Source organism: Rhinolophus hipposideros (genome assembly GCF_964194185.1).
Source record: "Rhinolophus hipposideros genome assembly, chromosome: 22".
Taxonomy (NCBI): Eukaryota; Metazoa; Chordata; class Mammalia; order Chiroptera; family Rhinolophidae; genus Rhinolophus; species Rhinolophus hipposideros.
The window spans coordinates 9959009-9976995 of record NC_138068.1 but is presented as its reverse complement, the minus strand read 5'-3'; the positions used below and the strand labels follow the sequence as shown (position 1 = coordinate 9976995).

Sequence of the window (17987 nt, the reverse complement as noted above, 5' to 3'; positions counted from 1 at the left end):
CTGTCTCTCCCCTCAACAGCACAGTCTACCCCCCAGTCTACTAGCGTGGCACTGCCACATTACTTGGAATGCATCTTGTGCTTGTAGAGAAGCCGGCTGTGGAGAAACTCTTACTAGAAGTTCTTCTAGTATCTTCTATTGATACCCTAGAGCGAAAAGCTATCCTTTATTGAGCACCAGCTTTTGTGTACTGAGCACTGTCTCACTCAATTCACTGCACTGAGGCAGGTACTTCTCCCCATTCTGCAGATAAAGCAGCAGAGGCCTACGGAGATGGAGTGACTTTCCACTGCTCAGTTGGGAATTCATATTTTTGAAACCAGGGTCAGCGTGAACGTATACCCCAGCTCTTTAACTATGGTGTGGAAGTGCTGCTAGAGAGATGGAAGCTTGTAGAGGACAGGCATCCCCAGATACATTAGCGCCACCATTGTAACCTATAGAATGGTGGTTCTCATCCTTTTCTGAATCACAGGTCTTTGAGAATTAGATGAAAGCTAGGGGGCTCTCCTTGAGAAGACTAGTTTATGTCATATAAATTTCAAGGAGTACAAAGAAGTCCCCTCGCAGCTAAAAACCTGTTATCTAGTAGCATATCCCCTCAACATTGAAGAGTGTGCTCAAACCTATTCATTTCAGACTTACCGTCTGTATGTGCTCACAGAAAGATCCCTAGGCTGGGTTATTAGGCTAAAAAAGCCAAGTGTAGAACTGGGCCATACATTGCACATGCACATATCATCTCTGGGAGGACTCATGAAGCTGTTAAACAGCGTTGCCTCTGGGGAAGGAAACTTCAAGTATATATCCTTTTATACAGGTTGAAAATTTCTTTTCTTTCTTCCATGAGTAAAAATGACTCACCAGCTATGTAAAAAACCCAAACCACAGAAAGAAAATGGCCTCCTTGTAGGCAGTGCCTCCCTTCCCATCCTCAGTTTCAAGCTGCCTGCGCTGCTTCTAACAGTTGAGGACAAACATGGACCACAGATTTTTCCTCAATCATTTTTATTAATTGGCTTTATAAGCTAAAGTGCATAGTAAAGACAAAAAAGGAAATGCATACATAGGAAAGGGACATATTTCTTGCCAACATTAGAAAGACCTGAGATGTCTAAGTATCTGTTCTAGGGAACACTGAACTGAGTACGCAGGCAGCGGGCCTGGGGCCTGCAGAAGCTGCTGGCATGCTATCCCTGCCCAGTCAAAAGCTGCAATAGACGGTGTTGGGATAAAGGGTCACACTTTAGATAGGCGCTGCTGGTATCAAATATGAATTTAGTTCCATTCAGGGCCCTGGGAACTACTGAACCTTTTCTACTGTAGGCAAAGAAACCTCCACCATCCCAAAGTGCAAAGTCACAGGAAAGGGTACGGGGATCACTCCTTAGCTAGCCTGGGCCTCTTGCATCAGCCCCCAGCGATGGGTAGACTTTTCTCACTCATAGTGAATATGTAACTAGGTCACTGTTGGTCAAAATCCTTATCACACGCCTGCATCTCCTGGAGCCAGGGTGCACGAGGAGAAGGGCAAGAGGGATTCTTGTGCTCCTTGTAAGGATAAGCAGTTCAAAAACAGCTCCTCTGGGCCTGTGTGTTAGAAGGAAAGTCTGCAAGTTAGGGCCTGGCACTTAGAATGAGTCTGCTTCATAGAGCGCATACCCCTGGAGCGCATACCCCTGGAGCACGGCAGAACAAACATCCGACCAAGTCGGGGGCCAGAGGTACCACTATGTGGCCCAAGGTTGTGGCCCCAAACATGCTCCAGGGAGTCTGTCCACTAACTTGCAGGCGAGAAAAAGAGAAATCTGTTAACTTTGCTCTCAGTTCTGGAGATAAAGTGCTTACTTGAGCGCAGGGGTAAATCTAGAAACGTGGGCAAGCCCGAAAAGTATATTCTGAAATCGGTGCTAAGACTACAGGATGATTAAAAAACAAGCCGGTTCCCTCAGAAGGCAGCCGACCTGGCCACGCGGGCCGCAGCAGGAGGCAGCAGTGTGCCATCTTCCTACATCACCCTCTGGATCTCCTCAAAGTTCATCAAGTTGTTGGCCGTGTCGGACCAGGCAGCGTGCTGGGCTCCATCCATCTCGGAGGCCAGCTGGTTGCTCCTTTCCAGAGTATGATTCACACCCCCAATCACCTCTTGACAGTCAGGACATGTGCCCCTCTGCATGGCTCCCCCACAATCGCTAATCACATAGATGTGGCCATTGGGGCACTTGAACCAGTGGCCACGAGGGAAACCCATGGCCTTGACGATCTGTACTCGCTCTTCCTCTGAGATGCCCAGGCCAGAGCATGGAAGGGTGGCTTTCAGAGCTTCCATTTTTTTCTGTACAAGCTGTTCATCCTCCTGGGTGAACTTACACGTTCTCTCAAGGATCTTGCGGACACAACAGACCTCTTCTGCTATGCTCCCGCTCACTCTCCCCTCCGCCATCTTGCAGCGGGTCAGGAGATTCACCAGGTATGTGAGTCTCTGGATTTCACTCTGGAGGTCATTCAATTCCTGGCTGGTGAAGCTCACACGCTTCTTGTCTAGCCACTCGTGGACCTGGTCTATTCGAGTCCTCACTCTCATCTGCTCTGAGAAATGCACCCTTTTCAGGGAATCACGCAGTCCAGCCAAGTGGTCATAGAAGCTGATGTAATTCTCAACAAGGCCCAGGTCCTTCACTGACAGATTCTTCTGGGCCAGCTTCTCCTTCAGCATCAGGAAGTATTCAGGAAGCAGTTTCTGGAGGAGGCTCTTCCCCTCCAGCAGGGCCTTAAGTCGTTCCTGGCTGGTTGCAATTTCCCCTGCTGAGCCCTGGATCTTTTCTTTGACAACTTCGATCTCTTCCAGCCGCTGTTTGATGCTGGTTCCATACCTCAGGTTTTTGCGGATGGGCACCTGGCACACAGGGCATACCTTCAACTTGATGGCGACTTCGTCATCCTTCTGCTCATTCATGTAGCGGTCCAGGGCTTGCACCTCAAAGATGTGGCTGCAGTCTTCTAGCTGCACAAAGCGGGCGTCAGGCTCATCCTCAAAGCCAAAGAAGATTTGGGTGACTTCTTCCCGCTGGCAGACGCGGCACTTCTTGGGGCATGGCTCCCCACACAACCCGATACAGTGGTGGCCACAAGCCAGCAGTTTCGTACAAGGCACGTAGCACGGGGGCCGGTTGCAGGGCTCGGAGCAAAGCTTGGTGCACTGGTAGTGCTGGCAACGCCAAGCGCAGGGCTCCACGCACGGGCTGCACCGCTCCCCACACCTCTTCTTGCACTGGCTATGCACACAGCGGTTCTGACAGGTCCGCTGGCAGGGCGGGCACTCACCGATGCACGGCTCCCGGCACTCGTGTGAGCAGATGAGCAGACGCGTGCAGGGCTGCTTACAGCGCTCATGAAAGCGCCCCTCGAAGCAGCTGTGGCAGGAGCCGGGACAAGGGTGCCCACAGTCCAAACGGGTGCCACACTTGGTGGCGCACTTGACTGGCAGGTCGTACTTGATGTCTTCCACGTTGCCACACTTCACCTGTTGGTTGTGCCCACACTTGAGTTTCACAGTGACCATTGCTGAACACAACCGCTCACAATCCTCACCACATGAATGGCTGCATCTGTGGCCACATTTCAGGACCTTGGGGCAAGGCTCTTGGCAGCAGAAATCCGACTCCGGCATGGAGCAAGGGACCATTTGTTCATGGCCACACCGACGAACGATTTTGGGCACCTTCACTTGACAAGGCTGACATTCCTGGAAGCAAACAAGGGGACAGCGATGCCCGTCTTGGCAGACGACTTTCTGGCACGGCTTCATGCACTGGAACTCCTTGTGCGAGGAGTCATAGGGGTGGCAGGCACGGGTGCAGACGTGCCCACAGCCCAGCCGGAACTCACAGGGCAGGCTACAGCCTCCTTCGGGCACTTTTTGGAAGTCAGACGCTTTGGATACTAAAGTGTGGGTATTGGGGTGGTTCTGGCAGCACAGCCGCAGCGTTTGCCCTATTTGGTCGTTCTCTCGCAGAGTGTGAATGATCTTGCTCCACAAGGGCACCTTGGCCAGCATCTGCATGTTTCCGATGCAGTACATCCCCTTCTTGGCACGGGACAAGGCCACGCAGATGCGGTTGGGTATCTGGAGAAAACCTACTTTGCCTTCCTGGTTGCTCCGCACGAGTGAGAGGAGGATGATGTCATTCTCTTCCCCTTGGTATTTGTCCACCACATGGACCTTGACACCGGCAAATGTCTTAGCGGGCATGAGTTTGCGCAGGCAAAACAGCTGCCCGGTGTAGGTGGTGAGGATGGTGATTTGGGAGGGCATGTACTCCTGGCACAGGAAGTACTTGCACAGCTCCACCACAAAGCGAGCCTCATGCTGGTTCTGGTGGCTTTTGCCTTCTTGGATTTCCTGTTCAGGAAAGTTGTGTTCTATAAAGAAAAGGTTGGAAGAGACCCCCTGAAAAGGAAACGATGTGACAAGTTAGAAGGCTCACTCATGGCGGTTTTTTTCTATCTTCACATGCACTGGCCACTGACTCTATTCCAAAAAGAGACCTTGGAAGGCTTTCTGGATACTCTGTACCACAACCTTTAATTCTGGAGTTAGTCACCATGTGCTTTGTTTGGGGGCATTGACAACTAAAGAATTTATGTCTGTTTTAGTTTTCAAGATACTTGTTTGATATCAATATTTATAACAGCCATCTACAATGCAACCATTATCGTCTAGGGAACCAGCAGCAGCTCTGATGACGAAGATGACGAGAGCAGCTAACTTATGAAAGCTCTGCTGTGCTGACTGCTTCGCATATATTTTCTCCTTTGATACAACAATTGTTATAAGGCAGCAACCATCATTCTGACTGTATGGGAAGAAGACCCTAACACTCAGAACTGACACATAATGGGCTAAAACCTTACACAGTTACTAACTGGCAAAGCTGGGATTCAAAACCCAGGTCTGTATTCTCCAATTCTGTACTATTCCTCCTCTTAATAACCAGCTTTTTAAAAAGCTTCTGAAAAAGCTTCTTTATCCCCTTCTGAAAACCCTTTTTCATCCTGAAGAAAACACAGCCTCCTCGGTTGCTGACAACAGCAGAAAAAGATCAGGCAGGGCAGACTCACCTTAATCTTCTCATATTTGAGAACAGACGGATGATTCTCCAGATCCTGGTAAATGTGGGGGGTCAAAAGTCGGGCAATTTCAGGGCGCATGCGGTGCTGAAACAAGACATGTGTGTCACCACAAACATGGGCAGAGAATAAATGGACAGTTTTCTAAAGATCAGCTTGCTGGTGGAAGATCTGGGGGAGTAACACTTGAAAATAATAATAATGAGAAAAGACCAGAATGTAAACAACTCCTTCATCCAACACAAACTCAACACAGGCTGATCTCGTGGTATTTTACAACAGAAAACAACATAAATCTGACATCAGAGTCATTTCATTACTAAACCAGTTGTTCTTTTTATGAGAAATTTCTTGCTGGCAGTTGGGAGGTTCCCAAGAGCCTCCTAGACATTTCATAGTAACAGGGACCCAGCTTCTCACCTGGTAATTCAGACGGACAAATGGAATGTTTACTTTCACCAGCCGTTCAAAGAGGGACACCTCAAGATTGAAATTCTTGGCCAGATCATACACATTGGCACTGGGGCGCAGCTGAGAAGAGAAACATGGCTGAGGATTCTCTATTGAAGACATATTTTATCCACCCATCCATCCACCCACCCATCAATTGTTTTTCAAGTTCATTCCATGTGCCAGGCACTGGTCTAGGTGCTGACAGGCTAAGGATTAAAGTGTGATAAGGGCCATGAGGGCAAGAAATAATGGGGATGTGACAGAGTGCCCAGGGGTGAGGCCTTTAGATAGGCCTCCCTGAACAGTGACATGAGTTGATGGCAGCATGGAAGAAGCTGCCAGTCATTGGAAAAGCCATGAGAGGGAGCAGGAAAGACGGGGGGTGGGAGCACAGAGAGCAAATGAGATGGTGGTATGAGGTAGTCAGAGAAGCAGGTGAGCCCTGAGAATATTGTAGGCCACTTTAAGAAGCTTAATTTTTATGTTAGGTGCAGTGGGAAACCACTGGAGAGTTTTAACCGGGGGAGTGACATGATCTGATTTCCTGTCTCTCTCTCTCTCTCTCTCTCTCTCTCTCCCCCCTTCTCTCCTCCCCACTTCCTCCTTTCCTCCCTTTCAATTCACTTTGTCTCCTTTATGAAGAATGGGTTAGAGCCTGGTAAAAATGGAAGTAGGAGGACAGGGGGACAGGAAACATGATGTTGCAATACTCCATTTAAAAGGCCATGGTGGATAAGAAAAGGAGCAGAGGGAACAAATGAAATGGATGACGCTACCTCTACAATGCACTCCCGATTTAAGAACACCTACTCTTCAGTTGAACGTGGGAGGTGAGAGAAAAAGGAATCACAGACCGCCACTATTAGGCTTGAGGACTGGTGAAGCAGAGAGGCCAGGGTCTTCCTGACTAATTCTGCCCCCCACAGAGCAAGCCCGTCCTCCAGGGGCTCCTGCCCTACCTGCTGGTGGTCCCCAATCAAAATGAGGTGCTGGCAAGCTTTGCTCAATGTGGCAATGGTGTGGGCCTCGAGAACTTCAGCAGCCTCTTCCACAATGACAATCCGAGGCTCCACTTTCTGTAGAATCTGGCGGTACTTGGCAGCACCTCGAGGCAAGAGAGAAGAAAGAGGCTCCTCTGAGAAGATGCACTGGACCCACTGAGCGCTGGGTTTCTGGGTCTGTGCCTCCCTTTCACCCAGGGCTGTGGGGACTACTGAGTCCCAACCATACCCACAATGGTCACTGAAACAGGAGCAAGTGGGTGAACTTCACCAACAGTTCCCTAAACAGGCTTGCTTCCTTTCATAGTTCTTCATGGTATTTTCCTCTAACCTATTAAAGAAGTTCCCCTTTACCTGTCCTACATAACCTGGTAGGAGCTTGGCAGCAGAGGGAATGACTGGAGCAGGTAAATTTGCCCAGGTTTTCTTACCTGTGGTCGTCATTCCTACGACCTGGGCGTCTTTCAGAATGTGCAGGTCTTCCTGGAGTCTCAGCTCAGCCATTCTCTCTGCTGACGTGCGGTACTGACGCTCAAAGCTGAGGATCTTCCGGCGGGTGTCAGCCTGGTACATCTGTAGCCACAGCCTAACGAATGTGAAGAACCAGGTAGAGGAAGCCATGTGCTCTTTGAGAAGGTGGAAGAACCCTCTTCAGTGTGCCCTGTGTATGAAGTGGAACCTAGACCCGTGAGGAGCTTAGAGGCCACAGAGAGGGAAGAGACCCAGACATGCAAGGACCCGAGTCCAACATGCCCAATGAAAAGATGTGTAGAGACCTGTTCCTAAGTAGTCAGGAGCTAAAGGGGGTGGGACAAAGAAGAGAGGTTAAATATTGGGAAGAGAGTAAGGAACTTCAAAGGCTTCCGTAATTTCTCACAAATTCTCCCTGCCCCACCTCTGGCTGTCTCCTCCCCTCCCCGAATTCTCCAGTCTTGTTTTACAAGTAAAACAGATCATATCACTACTCTGCTGTTAAACCTTCCAACGCTTCTTAATCCTCTCAGACGAAATCCTTGCTCCTCACCACGGCCCTGCAGTCTGGCCCCTGCCCACCTCTCTAACCTGACCTTCATTTCTCTGAGCCACAGCCACGCTACTAGCTGCCTTCTTTCAATTTCTTAAACAGTTATGCTCCCTCTCATCTCCAGGTCCTCACCTACGCAGTCCCCACAATCTCATCAGCTCCCCCTTCCCTGTCAGCCTGGTTAAGACCTACTCCTCTGTCAGGTCTTGCCTCCAATGTCACTTTCCTGGACACCACAGACCAGTTCAGATCCCACGTTAATACTATTATTAGCACTCCTTTCTCTTTTCTTTCTTAGTGTTTATGCCCATTTGTCACTTTTTATTTGTGGGATGAACTAATTTGTTTCCCTGGAGAGACAAACTCCGTGAGGGTAGAGCCAAGTGTCTTCCATCCCATGGCTGCATCCCCAGCACTCCGCTCGGCGGGGTGCTCATCACTCATGAGCACGACTGATGGCAGTGGAGGGGTTATGTTCTAAGAACAGAAGAGGAATGCCCTGGGGAAATTACATGGGCTGCCTGGGGTCGGTGGGGGTTGAGCACGGTACCTATAAAGCTGCCAGCGAGAATTCAGGTCCAGCTGCCAAACATCCTGAATTTCACTGGCCTCGGCCTCGGTCATGGTGTTCACTTTGCGAAGCTCAACCTTCACTTTCTTCGTCATTTTCTTTTTCTGCCTACGCTGGGTCTGTAGACATCAATACCAGCCAGGGTCACCATCTGAGCAGAAGGGGACCCTTTTCTAAGCCCCAAGTGGGGGCCATAGCACATAAAAAAGGGCTGCCACTTCTGAGGAACTTCTTTAAATGTCTCATACTCTCTTAACCAATATTCCACTGCAGAGTGGCTAAACGTGGGCTCTAGGGCCAGTATGCCTGGATTCAAAGCCCCACCGATCTCTTATTAGCTGTGGGACTGAGAGTAAGTTACTGAACCTCTATGAGCCTCCACATCCCTTCTATAAAATGGGAATAACACAATAGTGTGTTTCCCTGAAAATAAGACCTAGCCGGACCATAGGCTCTAATGTGTCTTCTGGAGCAAAGATTAATATAAGACCCGGTCTTATATTATGTAAGACCCGATCTTATAGTAAAATAAGACCAGTCTTACATTAATCTTTGCTCCAAAAGATGCATTAGAGCTGATGGTCCGGCTAGGTCTTATTTTCAGGGAAACACGGTAGTACCTCTTCAAAGGGTTGTCAGATTGACTGAAGGAGTAAATACACAGAAAGCACTTACAATAGTGCTGGCACTAGTTACCATTGAACATATTTTGACCAGTCTGTTTCTCATTCCTAAAACGTGTCATGAAAATAGTTGAATGTCATACAGGGCCTGCTAAGATGGTCTTAACACCATCACATTACAATAGTACCTTTAACAAGTGGGTTAAGGGTACCATTTAGGAGAAACTCTCTCCCCTGGCTGTGTCACTGAGTCTGAGGCCATGAGGCACAATATTATGGAACTCCCTCCATTTCAAAACCAAACAAACCAACTCCTCCTGAGGCCACAGGGCAGGGAGATGCCCAATCCATGCTTTCAAGTATTGGGATCATGACTCCACTCATCGTATATAGTGATGCTGAACCTAAGAGATCAGGTTCAAAGCCATCAATCAGACTGGTGAAAACCGCATCCAAAGTTGCCCTTTAAAAGTTCCTTAAATTAACAATGGGGTTCACAAATGCTGTTTTGAGTATCTAGTCCTCTACTCTCATAGTGATGCACAGTGGATTCCGAGGACCACTGACTTCTACCAAAAGAAGGAGCAGAGGGAAAGTCCCTATGCAGACATCTGGGCATTCACTATTCTGGCTTTAAGCCAGATATCAAATTTCAGAGTGAGTGAAGTATTCCATCCAGCCTGTAATGCTTGCTTCATTCCATTTTACTTGAATACTCTAAAAATCTTAACGCAGGTTCAGACTTGTTTGCCGTTTCTAGTTTGTAGAAGATAACATCCATGGAAGTACCAAGCACTGATACCATGTTTGATCTGACCCATACATGCTATATTTTTCTGAAAGTTTAAGAGAAGCACTTGGATACCAGCTTCCTGTCTTTCCACGTAGGCATTTCTTGCCAGGGCCCCTCTGAAGGGCCATAATTTTTATGCTCTTGGGAACTGGACACACCTTATACTAGGGTTTGGTTGTAAGATGGGTAAATTCAGCTAATTTTGAGGATGACGTAAACATACCGCAGCAGGAGAGGGTGAAAAAACCGGGTGATAGTTCCAGTCAGAACAGATGCTTTTAAGCCGATGTCAGAAGTCTAACCTCACCCGCCAAGCAGTAATAACCGAACGCCCATTTCCCATTCTGTTAGGGCTTTCAGGGGCCGTGAGGAAATAAGTTTACCTCCCACTCTCCTGCAGCTTGCTCCTGCCCAGCTGCTGTCCCGGAGCCATAGTTGTCTAGCCTCAAGGCCAGAAGCACTTTAGCCAATTCCTGGACATCCCCATTCTCTTCCTTCTTCCGCCGTCGGGGCCTCACCACCTCTTCCTCCTCAATCACCCGGTCTGCTTGAATCAGGTCGGCCTCCTCCGCGATCTCAATCAGCGAACCCTCCTCTTCCCCTTCTTCCTCCTCCTCGCCTTCTGCCGGGGCTAAGAGAGGAAGACACGCAGGACAGGGATGGAGACTCTTGAAGCCAAAGGATGCAAGAGGGCACCTGTAAGAGCTTAGCCGGATGAAGACATTCTCAAGGCGTTTACGTGGTTACAAGGGGAGGGACACTGGGAGGATGAGACGGGAGGGAGCCTGTGGTTCCTTACGTATCTTTTGGTCACATTTAAAAAATCATATGAATGTATGCCTTTGTAAGAAAGGTTTTACTTGTATCAAAAGCACATACACAGAAGGGTATACAATGTAAATGTGCAATTTAAAGAATAAAAATATATAAAATGAGCATCCAGGTACTTTTCGTCCAATTTAAGAAGCAGAAAATTACCAACTTCTTTGAAGACTCTTGGGGGCCCTTCTAACCTAAATTTTGTGTAACTCATTTTTCCCTTAAAGAAAGAACAAACAACTTTAGCACATACCACATATATAATGTACATACACCTCTAAACAACACATTGTCTAGTCTTGACTTTGAGATAGGAATCACACTGCATATACTTTCCTGTAACTTGCCTTTTTCATTTAGCATGTTTTAGAGATTCATATATGTTGTCATATACCTATAATTCATTCCTTTTCACTGTTTTATAGTATTTCATTACCTGAACAGACTGTAATTGATCCATGCATTGCACAAATGTTGATGGGCATTTCAGTTCTTTTTGTTTCTCTATTATCATAATGTGGTTGTGCCAATTATTATCTCCACTCGCAGTGGGTCAGCTCCCCCTGCTCCACATTCTCATCAATGCAGGGTTATGTAAAACTTTAATTTTTGCCCCTCTGGTGGGTGCATAATAGCATCTCCCTATGGTTTCAATTCCTCTAATTTCTAATGAGTACTTTTCATATGTTTGTTGACCATTAGGATTTCCTATTTTGTGTTGTGCCTGTTAAAAGTCTTCTATCTATTTTCCTGTTACGGTATTATTTGTCTTTTCTGATTGATTAAATCTCTTTACATATTCTGGGTATACTTTTAAGTCCTGCTCTTCTGGTCTTTACCATATTACACCTTAAGATGTGATTCTAGGAAGACACGCACTTCTTACCTGTATTTTCAGGTCCCGCTGGAGCAACACTTTGGGTGAAAGAGCCAACACCCAGACCCAGCCACTCCAGCATCATGGAATGCTTCCAGCCCTGGAAACAAACCCATTCACTGTCCTGTGGAAGGAAGAATTATCAGGCATGAGAATTCTGTGACAACCAGTGTGAAGGAAAGGTCTCCTTGATGGATCAAAAGTAATTCCCTTAAAATTTACAGGCTGCAAATGGGCAACTGGGTCATTTAATGACTTGCATTGAATTTTAAAAATAAAAACGCCCTGCTTCTCTTGACAAAATCAGAAGCTATGGCAGCAACGAGCCTGCATTCCTAAATGGCAACCAATGGCTAGAAGTGGGTTACTGCCACCCCCTCCCATCAGTCATTTATGGGACCTGATTGACCCCTCTAGGCTTTGGGATTTGTAACCCTGGAATTCACCAACCCTATCATAACACAGCTACCATGTCACTGGGTTCCTGGCCAGCCACTCTACACAAATTGTTGTCATTTACTTCTCATAACAGCCTTTGAAGGCAGGCGTTATTGTTATCCTTGTGTGACTGCTGAGGGACCTGAGCATCACATTGGCCCAAGTCACACAATCAGTCTGTGTGACTTAGGTCTGTTGACTCCTGGGCTCTCTCTCTATGTGCTAGGTTGTCCTGTTACATCATTTCATCTAACGAGCACTTATAGCACACTTACTAACTTAAGAAGTTTATAGATGTTCACTTATTTATCCAAATAACAATCCTGTAAGAATTACGTTGATCTATAAGAAACTGCCATTTTTGCAAGCCAAATTTACAAATATTGGAAATTTCATAGCGTTTGAGTTAATGTTATTATCTCCACTTTCTAAAAGAGGAAACAGGCACAGAAAAATTAAGTAACTTGCCCAGAGCAAAACAAGGATTCAAACCCAGAAGGCTGGCTCCAGTCTTGTTCTTGACTAGTATCCTCAGCTGCCTCTCCTCACAAAAAGAACGATTAACATGAGGGCAGCATCAGCTCACCAAACAGCTCATGCTTTGGACTGCTGCTTCCGCTGGAGGCTCCTTCTAAGCACTGAGGCAAGAGAGATGCTTGCAATCCCCCAGGATGACCCCTACCTGGATTGGTCCATTCATCAGGCTTTTCCAATGCAGGGGGGAAATGTACTTCTCCAGGTGCTGCTCCCGTAACACACCACGCATGGTGCACTCCAGAGTCCGGGCCCCTTCATGCAGCTCCTGTTCTGACTCCTTCATTTGTGTCATGATCTGTCAAGAACAGAGGCAAAGAAATGATGAGGAAGTAGCATCATGCCCTAAACTCATCCCTGTCTTGAGAGAAAACGAAACCAACACAGAAATAGCAGGAAGGGAGACTAAATAAGTAGACCAGTCAACAAACCAATTTCCCAAAGCACATCACTATGATCTTAAAACTGAAGGGTTAGTATCTAAAATGTCTAAAAGATTCCTACCAATCAGTAAGAAAAGGAAACAAATAATACAACAGAAAAACAGGCCAAGGATACTGTGGTAGAGACTTCTTTTTTCCTCAGTAAGAATTTAGAGTTTTTGGTTGTGCACATTTCTGCCCAGCTAAAGATATTTCTCTAGTCTATAAGCTGTAAGTAGAAGTGCTGTGGCTGGTTTGGGGGCGTAGCCTTAAGGTCCTGGCAGGGGCTGGGAAGGGGCAGTGTGCCCTATTTTGTCCCTACTCTCCCTTGGACAAGGTCACACCATGGGATTAGCAAAATGGAATGCTGGAATGAACCCGAGTATTTCACAGCTTTGAGGAGTCTCGTTATCTGCCTGGGAACTGCATACCCACAAAGCCAATGCTATCTTGTTTAGTTCCCTCTTGAGCTACCTAGATATCCACAGCTGGGACTTACACTCATGTAGGCCCTTCGGAGGTGCATGGGGAGGTTTCGGCGGAATTCCCGCTTGTTCCTAAGCTCCCGCAGGGTGAACTGCTTCAGGATTTCACTGTTGCTCCTTCCACCTACCCGCACGATGCTGGTCTTTTGACACTTGTAGATGCCTGTGGAGCAAAGTGGAACACAGCAGAGTTGAGAGGAGCTGTGCTGGATTCTCTCAGGTGAGTGCTGTATGTGTCTGAGGTGTTGTCTCAGCTGGGCCCTTAGGGAACAAACTGGTATTTACAGGAAATCTGTCCCATTACGGAGTAAGAAGGCCCCACAGATGATGTGACCTGCAGAGCAGTAAAGTGTGGTGCTTAGGAGCACAGGCTTTGAAGTCAGACAATTGGGGACACAACTTACTGGCTCCACAACTTACTTCTACGTAAGCTGGAGCAAGTGACTTAGCCTCAGTTTCCTCATCTGTGATTTGAAGACAGCAATACTTTCCTTATAGGGCTCTAGTCTGTATAAACAAGAGTATCTTTATAGCTCCTAGGTACGGCCTGGCACAGAGTAAGCTCTTAGTAAATGTTCTCTATTATTCACTCTACATACACTTACTGATTGCCAGGCATGTGCTAGGTTCTGAAGACATAGTGGTGAAAACACAGACTGTTTCTAATTTGTTCTCATGTTGCACAGCCTGGCAGAGAACATACGCTTTAATAATTTATCACATTAGCGAAAGTGCAGTTAAATCCTGTAAGTATATAATAGGGGACCTTACCTAGTTTGGATGGGTAGGGATCTAATTCTTGAGGATCTAATATTTAAACTGAGACTCCAAGAATAAGGAATATTTAATCTAAGTGAAAGGAGGATATAGAAGGATATTGTATGTCAACTATAACTGAAAAAAATGTCTTAACTTTTAAAAAAGAATGGAAAATAATATTCTAAGCAAAAGGAAAAACATATACTTATTCATTCATTCATGCAATTAGTATTTTTTCAGTGTCTAGTATGTGCCAGGATCTGTGACTATAGCAAGAAACAGGACTGACCCTCATGGTGTTTATAGTCTAGGGTATAGCCACATGAAAATAAATTGTTACATATGTAATAAGTCTCTGAAGAAAAATTACAAAAAAAGACTCAACCTTGTCTGGGGGCAATAGGAAAAGTCCACATAAAAAGAGATTTAGGGCGAAACCTGAAGAATGAGTTGAAGCCAACCAGGCTTGATGGGGTCAGATGGAGAGAGAATTAGAGAGAAAAAGTGCATTCTAGGCAGGGGGAACAGCATGGGCCGAGAGAGAAGCTGGAGGAATTCAGGGAACTGAAGATAATCAGTATTGATCGAGTTGGGGAGAACAAGGGAAGAGGTAGGAGACGAAGTTCATTCAGTTAGTCTGAAGCAGACGACACGCAGCCTTGCAGGTCACGGTTAAAACTGTGGACTTTATTTTAAAGAGCAATAGAAAGCTACTGAAGTTACTGATGGTCTAATTATAAATATCTTGATAGAGAACAATAGTCCCTATAGACATTACCTTCCAGAAACTGGTCCAAAGCATGATTAGTGTAACACACAACCAAGATGGGAAACTTCTGGAGGTTAATTTGCCAAACGTGCTCGTTGGTTAGAAGGGCCTGAACAATTTTTAGACCCACATAGGTTTTACCTAGAAAAAAGAAACAAAGGAGAGTTAAAAAACTTAAAGACTTACGGAAATGAGTAACTAATGAATTATAACAGATTATTTTTTTTTAAATTTTAAGGTAATACACTGAGATGGTTTAAAATCTAAGAAGCACAAATGGGTATATTATGAAAAGCCCTCTCATTCTTCTGTCCCCCAGCCACCCAGTTCCTGTCTTAGAAGCAACCAGTGTTACCAGTTTCTTGTGCAACGTTCCAGAGACAGACATTCTATGCACATATAAACAAATATAAATACAGACTTTTTCTAGCCCTCCCCCTTTTAATACAAACAGTAGCAGACTATTTTCACAGCTCAACACCTTGCTTTTTTCACTTAACATATCTTTGAGGTAAATCTCTATCAGTACATAAGAGGAATCCTCTTTTTGTTTTTCACAACAGTAAGACATTTTTTAGCCAATTCTCTATCGATGGGCATATAATTTGTTTCCAATCTCATGTGGCAAGTTATTTAGAAATGGTGTTAATATACCACAGTAGACTTGCCTTTGTGATAGGAGGGAAAAACTCAAAGAAATCAACATTGGAGTTAAGAGTTATTAGCATTAGCAAATATCCAATAATTAATTAATTAATTAAGTCTACAAACAGCTAAATTTTTACATTGTGTCGAGCTGAGAAGGCAGCCACCATCTTCAAAAAAACTCAAAGTTGAGTGAGGAAGTGATACAAGAAAATCAAAGAGTTCAGTATAGCATAAGAAAGGATTTCTTACTTCGTTTCCCCACCCTCCTTCCTGCACAAATAATATGTATTGAATGTTTAACAGGTGTCAGGCACTGGTTTAGGTGCAAGAAATAAAATAGTGAGCAAAACAGCCATGGTTCTTATCTTCCTGGACCTTCCTGGACAGACTAGGAGAAAGATATCACACAAACGAAGGTAAAACCATAAATGTGGGAAATGAGAAATACATGGTACCAAGAAAACATATCATTGGGATTCTGGTCAAATTAATGAGGTTATCAGAAGAGGATGCCCTGGGGAAGTGACAACTGAGTAAGAGTCGGCAAGAGTGAATGGGATGTATTAGTTGGGAGGTTTCTGCCATCTTCCAGGTGAGCGAAGACTAAGGCCTGGCTCCAGCAGGACAGATAAGATAAGCAGGCAGCCTGGGGAGAAGTTTTAGACTTTCTAGTTTGGAGAACTGAAGGAATAAAGAGAACCTCGGGATGCAAGAGAATCTTTATAATTCAATATTTATTCTATCTCCTCTCACTTCTTCCTTCCCCTTAGAATGAATACTTTTGGGGATTCAAACTCAAAATGACCCCCTTTATTACCTCCCCCTTATACTCTGAGGTAGGCTCTTTCTTAGTAGTTGTGTAGGGGTGTGTGTGTGTGTGTGTGTGTGTGTGTGTGTGTTTGTGTGTGTGTGTCTTGAGCTAGCCTGAAGTGATTACTATTCTTAAAGCTAAAGAGTCCTAATTCAAGTGATAACATTAGGGAAAATTGTTCGCAACATAAATATTATGAACATACAAAAAGCTCCTACAAATCAGTAAGAAAAGCCATTCAACAGAAATACAAACACATTTAAAAAAACAATCCACAGAAGCAGTAATATAAATAGCTAATAAACATAAGAAAGGATATTTAATCTTACTCTTAACTAAAGAAATACAAATTAATGACATTTCCAGAAGGTAATTTGACAATAGCTATTAAAACTATGAATTCAGTTAGGAATTTCTCTTCTGGACATACTTTTTTTTCCTTCTTGATATTGTGTTTGTGTGTGAAATGATTCACAAACAAGGCTATTCACTGAAATATTATCGTACTAATAAATCTTTCCACAGGGAACTGGTTGAAAAGATTATGAGCTATCCACACAATGGAATATAATGTAGTCACATAAACAATAGTGAGACAGCACTTACGTACCAATATGAAAGAATCACCAGGATATTTTACAAATGAGCAAAGAAAACAAACAGAAGAGTGTTTCTAGCATAGTATTAAAAAAAGTGGGGAAAAAGAAATACATGCATTTGCTTGAATATTCATAGAATATATCTGGAAGGATACACAGGAATAATATGGTTTGCTTTAGGGAAGGGAACTGAGCAGGGTGGTGGGAGGAGGGAAACAGGGACTTTTAAAAAATGTTGAATCATTTTTTATTAAAACTTAAAATTAAAATTAATGAGCCCCAAATTTTAACCTCTCAGATCAGCAAAAACTGATCAGTAAAAAGGACTGATGACACATAATAATTCTAGAAAGGAAGTTAACCAAATGGGAACACTAATTCATTCTTTTTTTAAGTCTTCAAAACATCACTTTAATTATGCATATTTTTCCATCCTATAGGCGTTTCTTATCAGAAAGAACTTTCCATGTGTTACATTAATTTTTTATCATGAGTTGCCATTACTTGATCAGTTTTTTTAAAGATACTTCTTCTTGATTTTCTGTGTATCTTTTTGGGAGGATAATTTAATTGTACGTACTATAACTAATTAAAGTGAATTCCCAACTTAGGAAAAAAAATTACAGAAATAATAAGCAGAGTACCCAAAGGTAAACACACACACACACACACACACACACACACACACACACGGATACTTATTGCAGCACTGGAATTACACACACAAAAAGTACATTCATACCCTAGAGTGAATGTAGTGATAGTAAAAATAGTGAGGTCCACTTCTAAATGTGATTCTAGTATAAAGACTGTAAAAATGTCTATACCGTGTTGTGCTATGAAACATGTTATATATATATAAATTATAGACAAATATGTAGAGCCCATTTTTGTTATTAAAAAATAGAAAGCATGCATGTATATATGTAAACATATAAATACACTTACAGACAAAAAGATATGTCAGTATTAACCTTGGAGAACATGTGGAAAGATACACATCAAATTGCTAATACCCTGCTTCCCCAAAAATAAGACCCAGGCGGACAATCCACTCTAAGGCATCTTTTGCAGCAAAAATTAACATAAGACCCGGTCTTATATTAATTATATTATGTTATATTATATTATATTATATTATACCCAGTCTTATAGTAAACTAAGATTGGGTCTTAATTTTCGCTCTAAAAGACGCCTTAGAACTGATTGCCCGGCTAGGTCTTATTTTCCG

The 17987-nt window shown here is 44.4% G+C and overlaps 1 protein-coding gene across 3 annotated transcripts in view; it reads right to left on the bottom strand.

Moving 5' to 3' along the window:
- Positions 1–1001: 1001 nt before the first annotated feature.
- The window catches only part of ZNFX1 (zinc finger NFX1-type containing 1), a 24719-nt gene continuing 7733 nt past the window's right edge, over positions 1002–17987 (bottom strand). For all 3 annotated transcript variants that reach the window (XM_081033673.1, XM_081033675.1, XM_081033674.1), the window contains exons 4-14: positions 14708–14839; positions 13185–13333; positions 12412–12561; positions 11301–11415; positions 9979–10226; positions 8159–8298; positions 7016–7170; positions 6543–6688; positions 5551–5661; positions 5122–5217; positions 1002–4450 (exon numbers count right to left, since the gene is read on the bottom strand). In XM_081033673.1, the coding sequence (XP_080889799.1) occupies positions 2009–4450; positions 5122–5217; positions 5551–5661; positions 6543–6688; positions 7016–7170; positions 8159–8298; positions 9979–10226; positions 11301–11415; positions 12412–12561; positions 13185–13333; positions 14708–14839 (3884 nt within the window). In that variant the 3' untranslated portion in view covers positions 1002–2008. The remainder of the gene's footprint in view (positions 4451–5121; positions 5218–5550; positions 5662–6542; positions 6689–7015; positions 7171–8158; positions 8299–9978; positions 10227–11300; positions 11416–12411; positions 12562–13184; positions 13334–14707; positions 14840–17987) is intronic.